The following is an 18,691-nucleotide window of genomic DNA, read 5'->3' on the forward strand; positions in this document are numbered from 1 at the left end:
GCCTATGTGAGAAAAAGAGGAACTGCTGATGAGTCCTTGGGTGAGTCGTCGTCCTCCTACCATCAGATGATGAGAGAAAATGTGGGAGGAAAAGGAGCAGGAACCACTTATTCCCGTGTGACAAGCTGGGAGGCTGAACATATTGGGAAAATGCAGGGATCTTGCACAGGGCCCTGGCTCAACACCCAGCATAACCTGACCTGGCTCTGCTCTTGATACTTCCTATGTTGTTTTTTTATATTACCTGCTGGTGTTTAAGTGAGTGGCTGGGACTTATGTGGAATGTACATCATATAGGGCTGATGTACATTCCAAATTAAATACAGTACATTATAGCTGATATTTTAATATTCATTTACACTTATATATTGTCCTTCATCCTGAGACTTTAGGGTGGTTACCAAGAAGATAAAATAATAAAATAAAGTAAAACATACTTATGAACAAGATAAAACAAACTCAATAAAAACCATAAAAACCAAATGTTGCTAAGTATTTAAAAAGAGCAGCAACTTCTCTTTGGCCAAAAGCCTGGATAAAAAGGTCACTCTCCTCCTGAAGGCTGGGAGATAGGGAGCCATGTGGGTCTCACCCACGAGTGAGTTCCACAGCCTGGGGGCAATAACTGAGAAGGCCCTGTCCTGCATACCCGACAGACTGACCTCAGCGGAGTAGAGTCCTCCCAGCTGATCCTAGTCAGGTGAGTAGATTCAGCTTGGGAGCAGGCAGTCCCTACGGTACTCGGGGCCCAAGCCATTTAGGGCTTTAAAGGTAATAACCAGCACAGAAACTGCTTTTGTACCCAGAAACAGACTGGCAGCCAGTGGCGTGCTTTCAAGACTGGAGTAATAAGTGTACTGCACAGAAATCAATCTGGCAGCCGCATACTGTACCATCTGTCATTTCTGAATACTTTTCAAAGGCAGCCCCGTGTAGAGTGCATTGCAATAATCCAAACATGATGTGAGTGTCATGAATGACAGAGGCTCTCAGATCAGTCTTCTCAAGGAAGTGTTGCAGCTGGTGCACCAACTGAAATTGAATAAAGGCGCACCTGGTTACCGCCACCAGCTGATTTTCTAGGAGCAGTGCTGGATCGAGGAGAACCTCCAAGCTGTGAACTTGCTCCTTCAGAGGGAGTGCAAGCCCATTCAGAACAAGCTGAAACCCCATACCTTGATCAGGTTTTCTACTAACCATCAATCATTTCTGTCCTGTCAGGATTAAGTTTCAACTTCTTAGCCTCCATTCATCCCGCCACTTCTTCCAAACCACAGCTCAGAACTTCCTCTGCCTCCCTAGGATCAGATAACATAGTGAGATAGAGCTGGTTTGCACTCATAGAAGTGACATGAGAGCACTGCTGCGTGAGAATAATTATATTTGACTTTGCAGCTCTGCTGTGAAGTGTTCTTGCAATTTGTCTCGCCAATAGAATTTTATCTGAAGCTTCTTTTTGACACTTAATGTGCCTGTTAAGTCACCACTCTATTAAGTAATTAGTGGAACTTGCTTAATTTCAATAAAGTGGCTGTATCATGTGCTGCCAGGCCATGCCCTTGGACCAGGTTTCAGAAACACCCCCCCCCCCGCATCAGTTTATTGGATTTTGTAAAAAATGTTTAACTGTGGTATAGTGTTTCAGCAAATGGCCTCACTCAATACTTCCTTCATAATCTTTCTTCAATTAGAATGTTCCTCCGGATCTCTCCATCTGTACTTTTGTGCTGGAACAGTCCTTGTCAGTGCGAGCTCTCCAGGAAATGCTGGCTAATACGGAAGAGAAAGCTGAAGGGGTGAGTAGCAATGTCTTTACCTTTTAATTAGTTTTTGATGGATTTTACTGGTGCCAACTCTTGTTTTCAGATTTTATCATAAGCATTGCAATAATATTTGGTGCTATTATTAAAAACTCAATATTTGGAGTTCAGATATTATGTTAAATTAACTGTTTTATATAAGTTCTGGCTCTCATATATTGTACATGTTGTCAACGCTGAATGACAAAAAGCCAAATGGTGAACTTGTGAACAAACAATTTTTCAAAATATTTATTTAAATCTATGTCATGCTTGTGAACAGCAAATAATGTATGGATAAGTTTCCAAAATACTGTCCAATTTCCTTAGTCTACCTCATAGTTATTGGAAAAAGCTATATTTTTTCAGTGGCAGGTGTTGTCATATTGCATAATATTCCTTTCTGGTGCATGGTAGATTTCTGCTTTTATATATATTCTTTTTTGTCTAATCTTCTTTGAAACTAAGAGAAATAATTATGCTCAGCTGCAAGAAGTGGAACATTCAGGAGCACTTGCAAATGTTGTTCCGAAGTTGGTTGATCTAACAGTTTGGTTCATATTAATTTATTATATTAACTTGAGGAGTGACCCTCTTGAATGATATCTGGTTCATTCCTGGAGCCTGTCAGCTCTTACAGGATTATTATTGTATTGATGTTGATAACACCGTGTCATAGATCATAATAAATGAATAAGCACTGTAACATTTTGGATGAAACTGACTACAGGTGAAAACCAATTAGGATATGCTGGCTAGGATTCAGAGAGGTTGGAAGAAAGCATTTGCCTGATGTAAGAATGGTTCGTTACTGAAAGAAGTAGAATCAACAGATTTATGTTCTAAAAAATACAGTTTGATTTGCTTGACATTGTCTTTGTCCTTACTTGCCTTTTATGGAAAACTAGTAAGAGAGTGTCTGAAATCATATCTGCTTACAAAAAGTTCGCATTTGTTTTGAGGAAATCCAGAAAAATAATGCATGCATTTGTAATCTCAAGACTGACTAAAATGATAAGGTTGCCATCTCCCCCTGATTTGCAGGTATTTACCAGATTTTAAGTATGATTCCCAGCTTTCATTAAAAGGGGAGAAAAGCTCTCTGTAGAAACGGAGTTAAGGAGCAAAATGTGCGGTCACTGTTCTGTTCAACTTCTGCTGGACTTGGAGAAAGGCAGTTGAAGCACAGGAAGCTGCCTGGGAGAGGTTTACAATAAGTAATCCGCCTGAGCAATGTTGCCTTTGGTTTTTTTCTTTTTGTCAACCGGGGAACCCTATAGGGCAGTTGAGAGCATAGCTTGACTTTGATGTAAATCCACTGTCTACTTGTATATTGTAATTTTTAATGTGTTTGGATTTATAGTGCAATCCATTCTATGTATGCCTTCTTAGAAGTAAGTACCATTAGCTTCAGTCAGATTTTCTCCCAAGTAAGTGTGTATAAGATTGCAGCCTTAACTGAAAAGCTCTGTGTATTTTTTGTTCTATTGCTGCTATTAATATCTTAAACTTAGTGTCGTCTTCATTTATTTTTATGCATATATGCATTTTTAATTTTGCTTTAAGCCACCTTGAATTCTCACTGTCCCCTGCTCTTTTTCATCCTATACTAGTATTCTAAATAAAAAAGAGTCATTTTGGTGTTACATTTTATGTACTTATTTCAGGATGTAAATGGTGACCATGACAAGGCTCAAGCATGAAAGCTTTAATGTGCCAGTTTTGTAGGCTCAAATGTAGAATTTAGTGGGGATGAAAATGTACTCAGCACTGTTCCTCAGTATGAGCTTTGATTTGATCTTCTTCAGCAATGTTATCTGGTGTCTTCAACTTCACTAATAAATATAGTATTTAAACTAGCATATTTAAACCATTAATAGCATATTCAGATATTGGAAAATGGAGTTTCCAGTTGGTGAAGAATCCACGACAGTACTACACACAGCTAGGGATGTGCACGGAACCATGGAGGGTGTGGTCCAGCACTGGGGGGAGTGTGTCTTTAAGGGCGGGGGGGGGTAGTACTTACCCCCCCGCTCTTCCCCCTCTGGCGCTGGACATTCCTAAAATGTTCTTGGGGTGGCAGAGTTCCTCCCTGCTGCCCCTGCCCCTGCCGTTCTTCAAAGTTAACAAGCAGAAAAAGCTGGTGCCATGCATGTACCCTTCGCAGTGCGCGTGCCTGTTTTTACCACTGGCGCATGCGCGCTGCATACATAATTGTGATGTATGCTGCACGCGCGCCGCGCCGAGTGCATTTGTAGAGCCAGCTTTTTCTGCTTGTTAGCTTTGAAGACAACGACGGGGGCAGGGGTGGCAGGGAGGAACTCTGCTGCTCCAAGAACATTTTAGGAAAGTCCAGCGCTGGAGGGGGAAGAGCGGGGGGCGGGTAGTGCTACCCCCGCCCTTAAAGACACACTCCCCCAGCCCACCGGACCAGCCGAATTCCGGACTGGTCCGGAGGCCTTTTGTATGGACCCGGACCGGTCCGTGCACACTCCTACACACAGCTAATCAGACAAGGCTTCACTGCCTAGACCTGTCCCTATTTAACACAGCATAGAATCCCTCTAGTAGCCGTTGCTGTTGTTTTCCTTGTGTTGCCTTTTATAATGTCCTTTTGGAACAGTGAACTGTTATGTCCTTCTTTTCCTCTACTTTTGATATATAAACCACTTTGAACTTGTTTTTAAAAAGTGGTATATAAATATTATTAATTTTATTTATTATATTTGTATCCAGCCCCAAACTTTTGTCTCTGGGCAGTTTACAGCAAAACAAAATACATTAAAAACAGATATTAAAAAGTTAAAAGAATTTAAAACCAAACCCAGCACCGAAGCCTGGCTCTTAGCTGAGGTTAAGGGCACATTTGTATACTTGACTGTGCCAAGCTGCTCATGCAGCTTATCCCAGCTGCCGGGATTGTGTGTCAGCATGGGCTACTTGCAGCTCGCGCTGACACAGACACGTGCATCTAGACCACCCATCCCTTGGGGAAATTCCCCAGTGCACCTCATTGGCAGCTCGGCACACAGTGCACTGTAGGATACCCGGAGACCAGGATAACAGAGCAGCGCAGATGGTGTGGGACTTTCAGGGTTGTGCTATGGTCTGTATGGAGGGGAGGAGTTTGACTAACCCCCAGTTATAACAGAGCCAGCATGAGCAGTAAAAATTGAGCCCTTTAAAGAGTAGCTTGAGACAGTTCTTTAAGATACAAAGCAAGTAAGCTTTATTGGGGAAGTTGCATTGTTGGATAGAAAGCCTATACACCTGAGCTTTTTGTCTTCAGGGAGAGAGAGAGAAATGCCACATTAGGCATGTGCATGAACCCAGGTTTGTGCACTGGTCCAGTTTCGGACTGGTGTGTGGATCCGCAAACCAGTTGGTTCCAGTTCGGCCCAGCCACGAACTGGTTTGGTGGTTCAAGGACAGCTCTGCGGGCAGTGGGGCAGTGAGTGATACCTTGAAAAGCAAGTAAGCAAGTCGTTACCTGCATGACTGCTGCTCCAGGCAGCTTTCTTCCCGCAGCACCTGGACTCAGTGCTGCTCTTGAACCACCAAACTGGTTTGTGGTTGGGTCAAACTGGAATGAATTAGTTTGCAGAACCACAAACCAGTCTCAATTTGCACTGGTGCATGAACCTCGGTTTGTGCGCTTGTCTAAGCCACATGGCTAATTGAGACTGCAGCAGAGAGGAGATCAAGAAGCAGTCTGGGAGCATGATTGATAGACTGATATTCTCAGGGCCTATTGCTCTGCCCATCAGAGAAGGACCAGTCAGAGAGACAAGGGGCGGGGGTAGAGTAAAAGCCTTGCTTACTGCCTGTATTCCTAATGCCCAATGGTTGTTAGGATAGAGGGTGCAAGCTGACTATGGAAACACCATCTACGTGTTTGTTCACTTTGCATTCTTTTCCATTAATACTTTCAGGTCAAGAAAAAAGGTCTAAAAAGAAACCATTGTTTCATAAGTGTAGGGCAGCTATACTATGGGATGAGGAGAATGTCATCTGGATGTTTGGCAAAGTTCTCATAACAAGTGGTGTTCAGATGGAATAAACATCCATGTGAAAGTACCTTCATTGCAGTCACTCATAATGGTTTCTTCAGTTTGAAATCTTCATTCCAAAGCTCCCAAACCTTTGAGTTGTGGCCAGCATTCTTACATGGGAATGAACTCCAACTGTAGCTGCCTTCTGTACGCCCCCTTTCTTTCCTAGCAGCTGTGCATAAGCCTTTCAATCTCAGTAAAATCCATCCCCCCCCCCACGAACAGCCACCCAGTATTTTCTTGCCACACAGTCTTATTTGAAACTAACTGGGCTCATTGGATACTAGTACTGTCCTTCTTCCGCCCCTCCCCCACAGTGCATAGTTAGAACTGAAGTTAGGACTTTTCGGAGCAACTCCAAATTGTCATATACTTGGCCAAAGGTCACCTTCTTGCAGAAGGCACTAAGTGGTGTATCAGCAGGGGGATCAAACCACTTTCTCAAACCACTTGGTGCATTCTGCTTCAGAAGAGAAAGAAAAACTCATCAATGTGAGGTAAATGGAAAGAAGAGGAGGAACATAAAGTTTCAGTTGCTGCCAATATCTGAAATTAATATTCCATGAACCACTGGCATCGTTAGGGGAGGGTGGGCGTATGGTTGCTCCCTTCCTGGTAGGCCTGGTGACAGATTGTACACACTGCCCTGCCTACAGTCCCGTTTGCGGGAGTACATGCTTGGTGCATGCACCATCTCTGCTTCCACCTGGGCAGTCTCCCGGGTGGTGGGAAGTGTGCTGCTCACTGCTAGCACTGCCTCCTGCCACCCACTCTTCCTCAGGCTCCCGAGCAGTGGGAAACAAGAAAGCCCTGAATGGGAGCTTCTGGCTGGCCTGGAACTGGCTGCAAATCGGGGACGGCCATTTACAGTCCTCCATTTGCAGACAGTTCCAGGCTGGGTGAGAGGAGACAGCTTCTGTTCGGGGCTTTCTGCTTCCCACTGCCTGGGAGGCGAAGTGGGTGGCGAGAGGCAGCAGCGGCAAACTAGTGGCAAGTGGAAGCAGCAGGAGTGGCCAGCAGGGGAGGGATGGAGGAGGCAAGAGGTGGCTCTCAGATGCTGGGTGACGTGTCTTTTTAACACATCCTCCAATTATAGCTCTGCCCCTGCCATGAACTGTCTCAGTTGCAGCTGCAGTTCAAGATTCCTTCCTCCACCTTCAGTTAAGTGCTCTAGTAGCCTGGTGGACTGGGATGTTTTGGAACTTGGGACTCTTCGAGGCTTAAAAACCATTCAGGTTTCCCAAAGGTTTGAACACAGAAGAGAAGAGAGGCCATTGCCTCTCTTTAATGATTCAGTACAGAGTAAAAGTATGAGATCTTGCATATTGGTGGACTGTTTCATTGCATATTTAACTTTGCTCCAGTGTACCTCCTGAGTTTTCCTCCTCATTTGAGCCATGTGTGTTAATTTACTGAACAGTTTCTCAAGGCATTTCTGATAAACTTTGTGAGTTGCACCTTCTTCCCCCCACCCCAAGGATTTGCCAAGGTTCTTTAACTGCTGCATAACAAGCATGAAATCCAACAGGTGAAACTTTCCATCACTGCATCTTCATGCTAAGAAACTTTTCTCCTGTTGAATTTGTGTCATAAACATCTACATGAAACCGCTTGGAGAGATCATCAGGGGATTTGGTGCAGGATGTTATCAGTATGCTGATGACACCCAGAACTATTTCTCCATGTCATCGTCATCAGGAGATGGCATAACCTCCCTAAATGCCTGCCTGGAAGCAATAATGGGCTGGATGAGGAGAATAAACTCAGACTGAATCCAGATAAGATGCAGGTACTTATTGTGCGGGGTCAGAACTCCAAAGACAATTTTGATCTACCTGTTCTAGATGGGGCCACACTTCTCCAAAAGGAACAGGTATGCAGCCTGGGAGTACTCCTGGATCCACACCTTTCCATGGCATCTTGGGTTGAGGCTGTGGCCAGAGGGGCTTTCTGTTGACTTCGGCTGATACGCCAGCTGCATCCATTTCTTGAGATGAATGATCTCAAAACAGTAGTACATATGCTGCTAATCTCCAGACTTGACTTCTGCAATGCACTCTATGTAGGGCTGCCTTTGTACGTAGTCCGGAAACTTTAGTTGGTACAGAATGTGGCGGCCAGGTTGGTCTTTGGGTCATCTAGGAAAAGACCACATTACTCCTTTGCTGATAGAACTAAACTTGCTGCCAATAGGTTTCTGGACAAAATACAAGGTGCTGGTTATAACCTATAAAGCCCTAAACGGCTTGGGCCCTGGGTAATTAAGAGAACATCTTCTTCATTATAATCCCCACCACCCATTGTGGTTGTTTGGAAAGGTCCGTCTCCAGTTGCCGCCAGCTTGGCTGGTGGCCACACGAGGGCAGGGCTTCTTGGTTGCTGCCCCAAAATTGTGTAATGCACTCCCTACTGAAATAGGATCCTCGCCATCTCTGACAATTTTTAAAAAGCATTTGAAAACCCACCTCTTCACTCAAACTTTTTCTGCTTTTTAAATTGTTTAGGTTTTTAATCTGTTTGATTTTAAATAGTTTTAAATTAAGTTTTTGTGTATGTTTTTAACTTGTTTTTATGTTATTGTTAACCACACAGAGATGAAAGTTTGGGGCGGTGTACAAATCTGATAAATAAAATAAAATAAAATAAAATAAAGCTGTTAAAAGCAAATCTTGTATAAGACTACCTTCTACATATAAATATTTGTCATAGTAGTACTGTACCATTACCACCAGATAGGTCAATAAGCTTTTTCCATTATTGTTCTCTATTAGGGGAAAAAAGATTTGCATGTTAAGTAGCAAAGCATATTTCTCCAGTATTAAAAACAGTGGCTCCCAGTTTGTTTCTGTTCAGAGTTCTGGTTTAAGCCGCTAAATGGTCTGGACATGAAATATCTAAAGGACTGCCTTCTCTCACATGAATCTGTGAATTTTTCAGAAGAGACCCTTCCCTGAGTGCCCTCATCTCCTGAGATTATGCAAATGACTGCTGAAAGGAGAGCCTACTTTCTTTAGTGGTGCTAAGATTATGGAACTCTCTTCTTAGACATCTTTGCTTGGTGTTATCTGAGTTACCTTCTAGATAAAGCCTGTACAGCTCTCCTGTGCTTTATGTGGTACTTAAAAGCCTTTAAATAAATTTTAGGTGCTGTTTTATTGGCTGTTTTTATTTATTGTTTTGCCGCAGTATCATATATTTTGACGAAATTGTTGGCTTGTTTGTTTGAAATAAAGTCATACTTCCCCGATGACCTACAGATACCACATTTTGCACATGCAATCCTGCCACTGAAATTAGCTGAACGCACTACTTTTTAAACTGGAGTATGCTGTGGGAGAGGTTTACATATATATAGGGAGTCCCCAACTTACAAACCGGTTGTGTTCCAAAAGTCAAACAAAGTCTGGAGATAAGAATAGCAGCCTAGCTGCACGAACGAAAGCAAAAAATGACTCACAAATAAAAGTAGCATAAACAAAATAAAGCCCCTTGAACTAAACTTAGGATAACTGAGCAATAACTGAAAACAACGGAACAAGGAATAAACAGAACAAGGACAGGCTGAAACACGAAAGGTTGAATAAGTCTTAAGTACGGACACTGTCTGCGATAGGCAATGTTGCTGACAGTGTTGACTTAGAAACCGTGTTGGCTTGATATAGGGCTCGAGATAACCGACAGCCAATCAGGCTTTCCTGACTCAGCATTTCTATTGCCTCTCCTGTGAGATCTTGCGCCTGCGTGTCTCCCACTGAGCCTTTCTCTTAAGACGTCTTAAGAGAAAGGTGAAATTCCAGCTTCCTCCTGATCAGTCTCCTCAGCCCTCATCTCTGCCAGCTGTTCAGATTGCTCTGTCTGCTGCCATCCCAGCTCAGCTCCAGAGTCTGTTCTCATAGCCAGATCCTGCTGCTGTGCCTCTGAGCCTGTACTCTCACCCAAGTCCTCCCGCTCCTCCTCTGACTCTTCTGACTCAGAGGTCTGGGCCACGACAGTTACAGAGCTTTGTTTATAAGTATGGGTCATTTATAAGTCAGGTGTTTATAAGTCAGGGAGTACCTGTATGAGGAAGAGGAAATTCCGTGCCTGTATTTTCATAGAGGAAATTCTGAATATAATCATCATTTTAACTGTTATTATTCCCTACAGATTCAAATTTACTATGATTCAAATTTACCATACATGGTAATTATTCAATAAGATGAATAATGTTTGAAGTTGTAATCCTACAAATGTCAAACTGTTATTTTATTTCCCTTTTGAAAGCACATTAATAAAAAATTCTTTTAAATATATTTAATTTCTTGAATGTTTCTATAAATATAATCTACGGAAAATGACTTTGCCTGGTCAACAATGAGCCTCACCTACTAGTGTTCTTATATATTTTTAAATTGGATTTTATTGTTGTTGAACACTGCCTTGAAGCTGCTTACATTAAAAGATGGCTTATAAATTTTATACTAACTAACTTATACAGTCTTAAACCAGAATGTTGTCAGCAACTGTCAGCAACATTGCCTATTGCAGACAGTGTCCGTACTTAAGACTTATTCAACCTTTCGTGTTTCAGCTTGTACTTGTTCTGTTCATTCCTTGTTCCATTGTTTTCAGTTATTGCTCAGTTATCGTAGAGGGGGGTACCTAGTTTAGTTCAAAGGGCTTTATTTTGTTTATGCTACTTTTCTTTGTGAGTAATTTTTCGCTTTCGTTCGTGCAGCTAGCTTGACATCTATCCTACATGTACTTGGATAGACTGAAACCAGCAATCCTAAATTACTCAATAGTATCACTTGGGGGTTACTCTAAAGGGCTACTGAATTTCAAGAGGATGTTCAGTAGTGGCCTGTACAGGTGGAGTGTGAGGGTGGTAAACAAACCACAGGTGTGGCTCATTCCCACTCACCTCCCACTTCCCCCCAGCTGCCTTGTTCTGCTTCCCCTCCCCTGGCACCAGGTGCATAGGCTGCTCGTTTGTCCTATTTGGGTAACTGGGCAAATGAGCAGCAGCCCACACACCTGGGGTTAACATGGAAGCAGGGGAGGTGAGGCAGAAGGAGGCAGCCGGGACAGGGAAAGATGAGTGGGAAAGAGCTGCACCTGTGGCTTGTTTACCATCCCTTTGCTCCACCTTTATGGACTGCTACTGAGAACATATTCTAGTAAATTTAGTCATGATGTCAGCCAGTATAATTTACTTCTGAGTAAATAACTTTAGGATTGGAGTGTTAATGTTAAATATGTCTTTTGAAGTAGTTTAGTAGCAAGACAGAGCTTGCCCCTCAGTCTACTTGGAACTTCTTTGCCTACATTGATAATTGGAGGGTTTGATGGGTGTGCAGTTAGTGTTATTTATCCATTGAGGAAGATAATTCCTTGATGCCTGATTATAAAGATTCTAGCAACTTCATTAAATTATGGAATATTTTGCTGTTGTAAGCTTTAAATAAAGGAACTCTTAAAGAAATAACATCTGTTGTGCAGGGAATCTGTTATACTGGAATCCCTGTTCTCCCGTGTAATCTGCTGTCATTCAATTGCTTTTAGTCTAGATGCATTAAAAAGCTGCTGAAGAGGACTGGTTGAATTTATTTTTAATTTAGAATTATGTAACTATGGTTTTATGCTATGTTTGTATGACTGTGACTGCATTTTAGATCTGCTGTGATTTGAAAATTGATAAAATAGGATTTTATGCATTTTGAATTAAAGTTCATTACTAGATTTTATAGGCTGGGCTAGAAGCCCAGCAGAGGAAAGGAAGAGACCATCTACTTCCCATTCTCACTGCCCACAGTGAGAGCCTGTGTGTGTGCGTGCGTGCACGCTGTTTGCTCCTTCTGCTGCTACCTGCCTGCTCCTTGCTTCCCATGTGGGACTGTGGTCTGCTGAACATCTGTGGGGATTATGCGCAGAACTGGGGCTAGGGGTGAGAGATTCAGCAGTTCCTGGTACCACCTGCCCAGCTCTGGGCCTTTTATAGGCATCCTTTGATTGGAATGCTTGCTGCCTATAAGTTATGAATTTCTAGTTTAGGTTATGTATTGCGTGTTGCCTCCTGTGTGCAAACAAAGGAATTGCTTTGCGGATTTATTGCTGAAGGTAGCAATCTGAATAGAAATGGGGGGGGGGAGGAATTGTCCCCTGGCATTACTCACCAAATCTTGTTAAAATGGGAAAAGGATGAGAGCAAAGGCTACTGAGGAAATTGTTCTTGAAGACTTCTTATCAGCTACGGCTCATAGTAAAGGAAGGAAGCCAGCATTCCATCACTTTTTGTCTATTTTGTACCTCTAGTTTGATCTGCCCTGAATCTCTGCATATGCTCAGATGCAATCAGAGGGCCATCTCCCTAGTCCCTTTGCAGTCCTGCAATGAATTGGGGGCATCAGGGGAGCGCCTTATGAGAACATCCTATAATTTTGGATTGCAGCCTGCTGAAGCTTTGCTTCCAAGCAGACTGAGAAAATGGCTGTTTTTGGTTTGTGCACTCAAATACACAAAAGTGGCATAGCAAGCCAGCAAGCCAGCCTTAGTACATAGCTAGGTTTGTGTGTGGGTTGGGGGGCGGGGGAGAAAATGTCTGAACTGACCTGACCTGACATGATCCAATCCAACAAGAAAATTGTAATTGGAAGGAGACTCCTTTAAAATGGTTGGATAGTTGGATCATGTTGGATTTCAGTCTGAAATATCCAATTTAAGTCAAAATTTCCATTGGGATCAAAGGGAAACAAACAAACAAAAAACTCTAGAATGACTGGGCAGAAGCTCTGAGATTTTCCCATGGTGGTAGTACATAATGACAGCATTAAGTGTGTGGACTCTGAAGCAAATGGTCCACCCATTGATTTTTTTTTTTTGCCAGAACTACTTTGTTTTATGGCAGAAAGTTACAAAAGGTATAGGAATTGTAGCCCCCACTCTGTCAAATCATGTCTTATTTGGAGGAAATTGCTCTTTGCCTTCATATGAAAGGAGTACTCAGCCTCCACTTAGTACCCCGTGTTATAAAGCCAGGATAGCTTGGCAGAAAGTCTTCAAATTTCCCTTGGTGGCAGTACTTGATGACAGCATGAGGGGTGTGATGGCTGTAGGAGATTGGTTGCCTGGTTTTAAAAATAAAATAAAATAAACAAACACACACACACAGTTTATTTTAAAAAAGGTTATTAAAAGTGTCATCACTGCTTTGTTAGCTAGTAGCAAGTTTGATCTGTCACTTAAAACAGCTTCTTCCTTTCCTCTGCAATTGTATTCTAAATAAGGCATTGCATGTAGTTTAAATTAGGCAATATTGTTTCAGCTTTCAGAATAAGGGCTTCTTTAATGCGTATAAATCTGACAATTCTGACAGGAAACTTGACAGAATAGAGATGTATTCCGATTAATTTGAACATCATACAGACTCCCTATTGTTGTGTTTGATTAGAGCCGACATAGATACTACTGCATCTGACGCTATGTACAGTCCTGCTCATAGTTCATTCCCATGGCCTTTTACTAACTTTTGTCAAAGACTGATATTGTCAGAAGCAAGAGGGAATGTTTCGTCTTTGTATTTTCTTGGTCCTATTCTGTTTTCTTGTGCTTCACATGAAGTATCATGAGGCAGCACTGGTCTCATCTCTTTTCTTTCTTTATATCTAAGAATCCAAACATTTTCTGTTCAATATCTTCTAACTGAAACACAATCAGAAAAGACTTGGGCGTGCCATAAATCTTGTCAGAGTTAATTGTAGAAAAATATTTCAATATTGTTTCAGGTTTGCTCTGAGATGTTAATTCCACTGTTCTTTGTTCGAGGTTTAGAAAGGTGTTCTGTGCTTTCTCATCATGGGAGACAAATTGCACATTGCATGTAGTTTCATGATGGTTTTCCCAAGGTTTTTTTTTTAAAAAGCAAAATAGTCATAGATAGTCTCGAGTTGAACATGAGAATGGAAGGGGGAGGCAGGCTCTCATTCTTTCCTTCTTAGCCATTTGCGGGCTAAAAATTATCCCCAAGTTGCCTTTCCATTTGCAAGAGGGGGAAATAATGATTCCTTATAAGCCATCTCATTCACTTTCCTGTTTGATGCAGGAAATTCAGATGGTTGCCCAGCCTTCCATTAAAGAACTCAATTGAGGAAGATGCTGGCCTTTACCCCTCTCCCCAGATATGGGGTTTGTGTGTCTATTTTCCCCTCGGAGAGAAAAGCAGCTTATTGGGAGCGGAGTGATGATTTTGAGCAGATACATGGCTGTGGGGAAAGGGTGAAACAGTCCCTTTTCCCAAGCTATTTTTTGCTGTTGCTGTTTGCAGTGAGGGGAGAAAAAACCTGTTGGAAGAACAACCATTAAATATATGTAACATGTATATTTGCTCTTTGTGAAGTATTTCTTCATGGGCCTTCACAACTTACACTCATATACTGAGCTTTCTACACGTGTATAGAGCTCCCGTCTGGTACTATTTTTTGTTTACAAACCATTTTAACCTGTGATTTGATTCTCCCTTTTAAAAATGGCCTTTCTTGTAGCAGTTTTGTCCACATGATTTCCCTAGGAACCCTGTGCCATTTGTTGTGCTGCTGCATTTCTCTGTATGCACAAGAAGGTGACTGTTTGTTTGTTACTAACAATTTAAGCATACATTTCTATAATTTTGAAAAATAATGCAACATGCAAGAAAACAGGCAATTATTTTGCTGCTGTGTGCAAAACCAAAAAAAAATATTTTGCTTTGGATCCAAGAAAAGGACCTTACTTTTCATCCCAGAGAGTATCTGGGTGCTCATTTCTACTACTCTGCAATGAACTGGCTAAGCAACTACTCTAAGGGCACTTCCATCACTGACTGCTACATGCTGCTACATAGGCCATACTTTCCATGAAGCTGTGAAATATTATGCCCTGGAGGTATATGCCAGTATGCATGTAACATTCAATAGAGCTATTCTTCATAGTCTCCTTTCTTGAGGTTGCCTGCATTCTCTACCTGGTATGTAGCTAACCAGTCACCCAACAGAGACTATGATGAAGGGGGGGGAAAGTGTTGTTCTTTGTAATTGATTTCTTTAAGTGGTCATGTGTGCAGTCACACAAACCACGCTCCTTCCTTGCTGTGGGATTTTCACAGTGGTTGTGAAGAAACTAAGCAGGAAGTTGTTTGCTCTATCTCTTAAAGCATCACAGCTAGATTAAAATCTCCTCAAGTGGAAGAGGTAGGAATACCAACTAGTAAGGAACTATAGAATGTTCTTAGAGTGAGCTTTGTGCAGACACAGAACCCATGTGAGGAATTCTACGGATGTCTTATTGAAGGACATCTGTTAAAGTAAATGACACGACTCCCACATGTCCTTGTACTGAAAACAAATTTGGGAACCAAGACATGGGACAAATTTGGCCATGATCACATGAGTCTTGGCAACCTGGAAAATATTATTTATTGCTATGCATCTCCATGCTCACAATTACAAATTATAAAATATCAAAACCCCTATTTTATCAGTCCACAGATATGTATGTACAGCGTTTGTGTGTGTGTGACCTGGATATTCCATCTCATGTGAAATGTTTTGGATTGCCTATGAACTCCTCTCCCGAAACCCCCAAATTGTTCTCCCAAGGGAGGGGCCTCTTCAGATGCTGCTCATCCTGTACCTATGCATGTAGAGGCAATGGGAGCAGGTTTGGGGTTTCTGTGCTTCCCTCTTATACTGGGAAATCGTGTGTTGATTTGGATATGGGATCTCCTGAACCTGAAAATACAGGACCTGCTTTATCCATTGCAGGGTCTGGAGCTTGAGAACCACTCCTGATTTCATCACATGTTCTTTTATGTGGGGAAAGTAGCATCTGAACAGGTTCAAAGTTGAACAACTAGTTGGAAGTTTGAGAATGGAGCTGTTGAAAGTTATTCACAAGAGTGCTTCTTGGTCACACCTGTTGTGAACAATTCTGGCATTAAAGTAAATTAAAGTTGTGCCATCAAGTCGGTGTCGACTCCTGGGAGTGATTCACACATGGCTTCATGCCATGGGGTATCTGAAGAGCGAATCTGTTTCGCAGCATTCACAGATGTTTAATTTGGAGGATTACATGGACAGTTCACATAGGGTCCGCTCCTCTACGCAGTCAAGTAGATCTTTTTCCTGTGTGGTTTTTTTATCCAACCAATCGCATCCCAGGAGAAGGAGGTGAGAGAGCTTTATTTTGTTTTGTTAGTTTGACAGCTGGTTAAGGAAGACCACAAGACTAGCATGACAAGTTGCCAAAAACAGAATGCTAAACCCGAACCCTGCCTTTGTGAGTGACTGCCTTTATCACCTCATGTTCCCCTGCCCCACACCCCAGACCATTTAAGAGGCAGGGAAGTTTAAAGCAGAAATAGTTGCTTTCTATCTGTCATGAAGAAAAATGCAGCTGATGGAATCAGCTCAGACACAAAGGGCTCAGGTTACAGTGGAACCTGTAGTCTCCATTCTGCATATGTAAAGCTATAAGCATTTAACTCAGGAATTTCTCCCTCTCCCTCGCTTTCTGGACTTCCTCCACAGAATTTTGAAAAACACCAAATTACTGCCAATGGCCAGTCTGCACATACCAGAGATACTGCTGGGCATAGCAGAAGCCTCAGGTGTTTTTTTTAAGCCCACTGAAAATAGAAGATTTTTTAAAAGCTGGACAAACTTCAGACTAAGCCAGAATGTGCAGCCATGAATTGTGGAAAAACAGAGTCCCGTCTGTACTGGTCCTTGATAGCCCACAGAGACTTCACGGTAAATGTAGCTAATATGTGGATTGGCACACTCCATTCCAGGGGAGATTCGAAGTAAAAGCCATGTGTGTAAAGCAGTGATCCCTCTATTTTTTTTCATCTATGTGTGGAATGAGTTTCTGGGTGGCAGTTCCAAGGCAGTGTGTGCTCACATGCATTCAGAATGGGGCCTTCCTGATTCAACCTGAGCAGGATCTAAAATTAACTGAATGGACATCAGGAAACTTGTGAGCATGTGCACATGCGCACGCCTTAGAGGAACAGTGGTGTAAAGACTCCTGGTGAACACAGAGTAGGAGGGTTTACCACTGCCACCTCCTGCATAGTATGAGATGATGCCTTTCAGCATCTTCCTATATCTCTGCTGCCGATATAGGTGTTTCCCATACCAGCAAGGATTCGAACCGGCATCCTCTTGCTCCCTAGGCAAGTTACTTCCTTGCTGCACTGTACAATTTCCAATAGGACACTGAAATAAATGGAGGTCACTTAAAAATAGTTGTCATTGTCCTCTTTGGAGCTGCACATATCATACAGTGATTACTTAAAAATCTTTTCTCTCTGTCCTGTGGTTATATATTCTGCTAATAGTCTCCAGGAAAGTTTACTATATAATTTAAATGGACTGAAATGCTAACAGTATGTTTTCTGAAGTGTATTTTATAAAAGCCATCAAAGTATCTTATTATGTATATGCAGTACAAAAATGTAATAGCTTTATATATGTTTCTCATTTTTTGAATGGCATAGATGTGGGAGTTACAATAGAAGAAACTGCAGGAAAAACGTTATACCTGCTACAATGTTAAAATAAATAAAAAATACTTTAAAGATGTAGAGAAGGGAGTTGGGGGAGAAAACCTATAAGGTGAAAAGAAAATATCCTTTGCTGAATGTCTCTGAAAAGTCCATATTTTGCTTACAAAATTGTTTCATTTCAATTTTGTTAGATCTGAAATGTTAAAAATTAAATTATGGAATGCATGCTGCCATTGTAACAAAAAAATTTAAATCCCATGTAAAGTAAAAAGATTTGTATCCTTCATTTGCAATACAAATTGGTTGCTAGATTTAGCTTTACATCTGATTAAATCTATAATAGATCCTAGGAAATTACTAAAGTGAAAATGTACATCTAAGCTTCATATATTCTCTCTCTCTCTCTCTCTCTCTCTCTCTCTGGTTGGGGAAAACAATTTTTGTGAAGTACAGCTACGATTTCATTGTAATGTTTATGCCCTCTTTGCTCAGCTGTCTGGTGCAGGAAGATTCATTGGAAAATGCAGGTATTTTCCTTCTGGAAATACTTCTGTACATAAACTTGAAAGCTGGTTATGCATTCATTCTGCTGCGAGTGTTTATCTACTCTTACTCCATTAGAGTGTCGATAGGAGGGGGACTACTCCGGGCTGAAGCCCCTAGGGGCATGGGCAGTGCTGGAATCTGATGCGCTGCATTCATGCATCTAGTAATAAAAGACTTTCCATATGCTGTCGGCTGCTGGGGTTCAGATGCCTTTCAGAGCTTGGCCAAAGAAACTCAGGCTACACAGCTTCTTTTCCACCCAAGGTTTGGGAGTATCACTGGGCTTGCCCACTGGTCCTTAGAGCCTTACCACACCATTGGATGATTGTGTAGGTCTGTTTGTGCCAAGATTGGTGTCCAGGACTTAGAAGGAAAAAAATCCTGGCATGTTAAACCACTTTATTATAATACAACTATACGATCTGTAGCCACCTTAAGTGGCACAGTGGGGAAATGTTTGACTAACACGCAGAAGGTTGCCAGTTTGAATCCCCACTGGTATGTTTCCCAGACTATGGGAAACACCCAGACTATGGGAAACACCTATATCGGGCAGCAGCGATACAGGAAGATTCTGAAAGGCATAATCTCACACTGCGCAGGAGGAGGCAGTGGTAAACCCCTTCTGTATTCTACCAAAGAAAACCTCAGGGCTTTGTAGGTGCTAGGAGTTGAAATGGACTTGACAGCACACTTTACCTTTATATGATATGTAAGCATCTTGATAACAATGCAGTGATTAGTAGAAATGCTGTATGAATTTGTCAAGA

At 41.9% G+C, this 18,691-nt stretch overlaps 1 protein-coding gene across 14 annotated transcripts in view; it reads left to right on the forward strand.

Moving 5' to 3' along the window:
* The window catches only part of RYR2 (ryanodine receptor 2), a 625,908-nt gene that overhangs the window by 156,406 nt on the left and 450,811 nt on the right, over positions 1-18,691 (forward strand). For all 14 annotated transcript variants that reach the window (XM_053300231.1, XM_053300272.1, XM_053300252.1 and 11 more), the window contains exon 3: positions 1,692-1,796. In XM_053300231.1, coding sequence (XP_053156206.1) covers positions 1,692-1,796 — 105 coding nt within the window. The remainder of the gene's footprint in view (positions 1-1,691; positions 1,797-18,691) is intronic.

Source organism: Hemicordylus capensis, chromosome 1, assembly GCF_027244095.1.
Source record: "Hemicordylus capensis ecotype Gifberg chromosome 1, rHemCap1.1.pri, whole genome shotgun sequence".
In the NCBI taxonomy this organism is placed as follows: domain Eukaryota; kingdom Metazoa; phylum Chordata; class Lepidosauria; order Squamata; family Cordylidae; genus Hemicordylus; species Hemicordylus capensis.